The 4,576-nt window shown below is 43.3% G+C and overlaps 2 protein-coding genes across 2 annotated transcripts in view; one reads left to right on the forward strand and one right to left on the reverse strand.

Annotated features, from left to right (window-relative positions):
* Positions 1–4,576, forward strand: part of cfap53 (cilia and flagella associated protein 53) — a 7,660-nt gene that overhangs the window by 2,122 nt on the left and 962 nt on the right. The window lies entirely within an intron of this gene.
* Positions 1,633–3,339, reverse strand: LOC117958989 (cilia- and flagella-associated protein 53-like). Its single transcript, XM_034895809.1, has 2 exons — positions 3,206–3,339; positions 1,633–2,298 (listed from the first exon to the last, which is right to left on the reverse strand). The coding sequence occupies exons 1-2, from the start codon at positions 3,235–3,237 to the stop codon at positions 2,040–2,042; spliced, it is 291 nt and encodes a 96-aa protein (XP_034751700.1). The 5' UTR covers positions 3,238–3,339; the 3' UTR covers positions 1,633–2,039.

The following is a 4,576-nucleotide window of genomic DNA, read 5'->3' on the forward strand; positions in this document are numbered from 1 at the left end:
ACATCAGTACTCATACTGAATACTGCAGGAACATCAGTACTCATACTGAATACTGCAGGAACATCAGTACTCATACTGTATACTGCAGAAACATCAGTTCTCATACTGAATACTGCAGGAACATCAGTACTCATACTGAATACTGCAGGAACATCAGTACTCATACTGAATACTGCAGGAACATCAGTACTCATACTGAATACTGCAGAAACATCAGTACTCATACTGAATACTGCAGAAACATCAGTACTCATACTGTATACTGCAGAAACATCAGTACTCATACTGTATACTGCAGAAACATCAGTACTCATACTGAATGATTTCCCAGATTAGAAATCCTAGATGAGGGTCCAGACCAGCGCTCCCTACTACAGACATCAGTCTCCTGACATGAAATATTCATTTAAAAAGGATTTTATTGATCAAAGTAAAACTCAACTGACCAATCAGAGAGTCTGCAGTGCAGGTGTACCGCAGCAGGAAGTGGAACAGGAGGGTGTGTTGGTGTGTGTTACATCCCGGTTCTGCAGCAGGACCACCAGACCACCAGACCAACACCGGCGATGACCAAGGCTCTTTCACAATAAAACACTTCCTGATGACCAAGGCTCTTTCACAATAAAACACTTCCTGATGACGATGGCTCTTTCCCAATAAAAACACTTCATGCAACATCTTCCTCCTCCCTTTAAGAACAATGACCTAAGTACTGCAGGTCAGAATACCTGCTTTACAGGTACAAGTACTGCGTCTCTGAGACATTTAAGGGTTGAACCTGGTTTAGTGTGTCAGTGACTAACCTTCTTCTTTCTAGTGGAAGCTGCTGAACACCCGGACCACAGAGGTCCTGTTGTTACCCCCAAAGGTCCAATAACAAAGCTGTACTGCAGACACTGCTCCATAGTACACGTTATACAGTACAACAAGTATAAAAACACTGCAAACCAATGTTTGCTGCAGGAGAAATACCCTTTTGAAAGAAAACTGTGTTCCCTTCTCTGTCATCTAACGCTTAAAGTAGTCAGAAGTTGCAGTTCAGGCCTTAAAACCCAGAACTGTCCCTTTAAGGGAAGATATTACACGAGTACTGCACAGTAACTCATTTTCACTGAGAACGTTAAATATATATATGTTGGAAACTTAATGAAGATGTTCTAAAAGAAAAGAACACCAAAGTGTCGCGGTCACTGTGACTCAAAAACACGGCAAAATGGGCTCGTTAAGACAGGATCATTTTTATTGGACAAAGCCGAGTCAACATAAACCACGGAGCCTGCGTTGTTTTATTAATAACTTCTAATAAAACACCGAGGGATTTCATCCGGTTCTAACCCACAGTTAAAGAGAAATCAACATTTGGTCTTTGTTTTTTTACAGATGATGATGAATGATCAGAACGTTGTGTTCTGCAGCCTGTGAACGGCCGGCTCACTACAGGGGGGCGCTGACGGTTTGGACCGTGTTTTGCTGTTTTCTCTCTATTTTCTGGTGTTTCTCTCTATAAAGCCCCCCCCCCCCCCCCCCCCCCATAGACATCTGGCAGCCCTGTTTCTTTCCCGATCTTTCTGCTTCTTTTCTACTGATTCAGCCATGACGATGTTTTAGGGGGTGATGGGGGCATGATCATCTTTAAGTGAATTTGTTCTGATTCAGCAGCTGGAACGATGGAGTAGTTGAGTTGTTGGGTTTATCTCTCGGGTCGTTGGGGTTGACGCAGCATCTTGTAACACAGACGGTGTAAATGACGTAGCGTCCGGGACGTTGCCGTGGCGTTTTGGACGGAGACGGTCAGTTTATTTTATTTATGTAACCAGGAAGTCCCTGGAGACAGAAACCCAGTCACAATTTAAACAGAAACCCAGCATGGTCTCTCTCTGTAGAAATATGAATAAGAAGTATCAGGAGTGTGTATAAGTATATGTATGTATATGATCTACACAGTTAAAGGACTTCAGATGAGTATTACTGCATTAACTTCTCTTTAATGTTTTATATGAAGCCGTCTGATTGGCCGTCAAAGCTTTCATTTAGACGTCTTAAGGAGCCTGGTGTGGGGGGGGTCTGGGGGCGGACCTGGACCTGTCTGCCTGTCTGAACGGGTGGACGGCGGTGCCGGGGGTGTGGGACGCGGGTCTGGACAGGAAGTGGTCTTTCTTGCGCTGGTACTCCAGCTGCTGGACCAGACCCTGCTGGTGCTCCCTCTCCTCCTGGGCTCTCTGCTGGAGCTGGAGCCGCTGACCCTGTTTCACCTGGGACAGGAGGTCGGAGCGGTAGGTCTCTGCTGCCTGCTGCAGGCTGCAGGACACACACACACACACACACACACACACACACACACACACACACACAGACACAGAGAGACACACACACACACACACACACACACACACACACACAGAGAGACACACACACACACACACACACACACACACACACACACACACACACACACACACACACAGAGAGACACACACACACACACACACACACACACACACAGAGAGACACACACACACACACACACCCACACACACACACACACACACACACACACACAGAGAGACACGCACCCACACACACACACACACACACACACACAGAGACACGCACACACACAAACACACACACTTACTTCAGGCTCAACTCACATTGAGTTTGTTTAAATGTTCTTAATATTTTGGGATTTGCTTTTATTCTGAAAATCTCTTTTCTGCAGCCCTGCCAACTGGCGGCTAGCTGGTTTGTGTACAGTAACCATAGCAACACTCAGAGCAGACTGTAAGCCGTAAACAGGCGAGAGGTCGTAAACTGTCACAAACTGCAGTAAAACCCTGAGACGCAGATTCTGAAGGCTTCTAAAACCTGAATAATATCCACATAAGGTTTTAATCTGAAGATATAGTATGTAAGTTTATTCATTGTTCTGGATATTGAAACAGCGCGTGCTGTTAACAGTATATGTAAATATTAATATTAATATTAATATTATTATTATTATTATCTTCCTACTGTCGTGTCTTTTTTCTCTCTTTACTGTAGTTTTCTTGCTGAAAACAGCAGCAGGAAATTTCACTTTCCTTTCCCCAAAAGATGAGTAGAGAGAGTGTGAGTGTGAGAATATCAGCGTGCATGTGAGTGTGCATGTGAGTGTGCATGTGAGTGTGCACGGTGACGGGTGGAGGTGAATGAACTGGTCTCTTACCGTCTTTTCTCCTCGTCCTCCATCACCTTCATCTGCTCCACCGCTCTGTTCAGCTCGTCTCTCTCTTTGGACAACTCCACCTGACTCTGCAGGTTCAGCTCCACTACACAAACACACACACACACACACACAGACACACACACACACACACACACACACACAGACACACAGACCCACACACACACACACACACACACACACACACACACACACACACACACACACAAACACACACACAGACCCACAGACACACACACACACACACACACACACACACACACACACACACACACACAAACCCTCAGTGTGTCTGTATCAGTGTACCAGTGTCTCTACATAGTATCTGTATATGTGTATATGTGTATATGTGTATATGTGTATATCTGCATATGTGTATATGTGTATATCTGCATATGTGTATATGTGTATATGTGTATATCTGCATATGTGTATATGTGTATATGTGTATATGTGTGTATGTGTATATGTGTATATGTGTATATGTGTATATGTGTACATGTGTACATGTGTATATGTGTGTATGTGTATATGTGTATATGTGTATATGTTTATATGTGTGTATGTGTATATGTGTATATGTGTATATGTGTATATGTGTATATGTGTACATGTGTATATGTGTATATGTGTATATGTGTGTATGTGTATATGTGTATATGTGTATATGTGTATATGTGTATATGTGTATATGTGTATATGTGTATATGTGTATATGTGTATTGTTGCTGAGTGTTGTTCCACACACATTCAATGAGACATGTGACTTCCTGCCCTCGAGTCACCACAGTTAATGATAACTGTTCAGGGAACACGGCCCCTTTAAATGTTGTGACTGCGTGATGACATGGGACGTGAGGACGTGGGACGTGAGGACGTGGGACGTGAGGACGTGGGACGTGAGGACGTGGGACGTGAGGACGTGGGACGTTATGAGGTCGGCGTTAGGATCAGCACCTTATTCTGTATTCTATGGTTTTCTCTTCTTGAATAAACGAGCCGCGCTTTTCGTGTGCTCAACGTGAGAAATTTTCTCTTGCATCTTGCTGCAATTTCCACACATCTGTATATCTATATATGTGTATATCTATATATGTGTACTCCAGTATCAGTGTCTCTATATAGTCTCTGTATATCTGTATATCTGTATATCTGTGTATCTGTATATCTGTGTATCTGTATATCTGTGTCTATATCTCTATAATCTCTATATCTCTATAAATTATAGAGAGGTCTTGACCTGCTCTATCTGTAAATTATAGAGTGGTCTAGACTTGCTCCATCTGTAAATTATAGAGAGGTCTAGACCTGCTCTATCTGTAAATTATAGAGAGGTCTAGACCTGCTCCATCT

The sequence above is a fragment of the Etheostoma cragini genome, chromosome 16, assembly GCF_013103735.1.
Source record: "Etheostoma cragini isolate CJK2018 chromosome 16, CSU_Ecrag_1.0, whole genome shotgun sequence".
NCBI classification, from domain to species: domain Eukaryota; kingdom Metazoa; phylum Chordata; class Actinopteri; order Perciformes; family Percidae; genus Etheostoma; species Etheostoma cragini.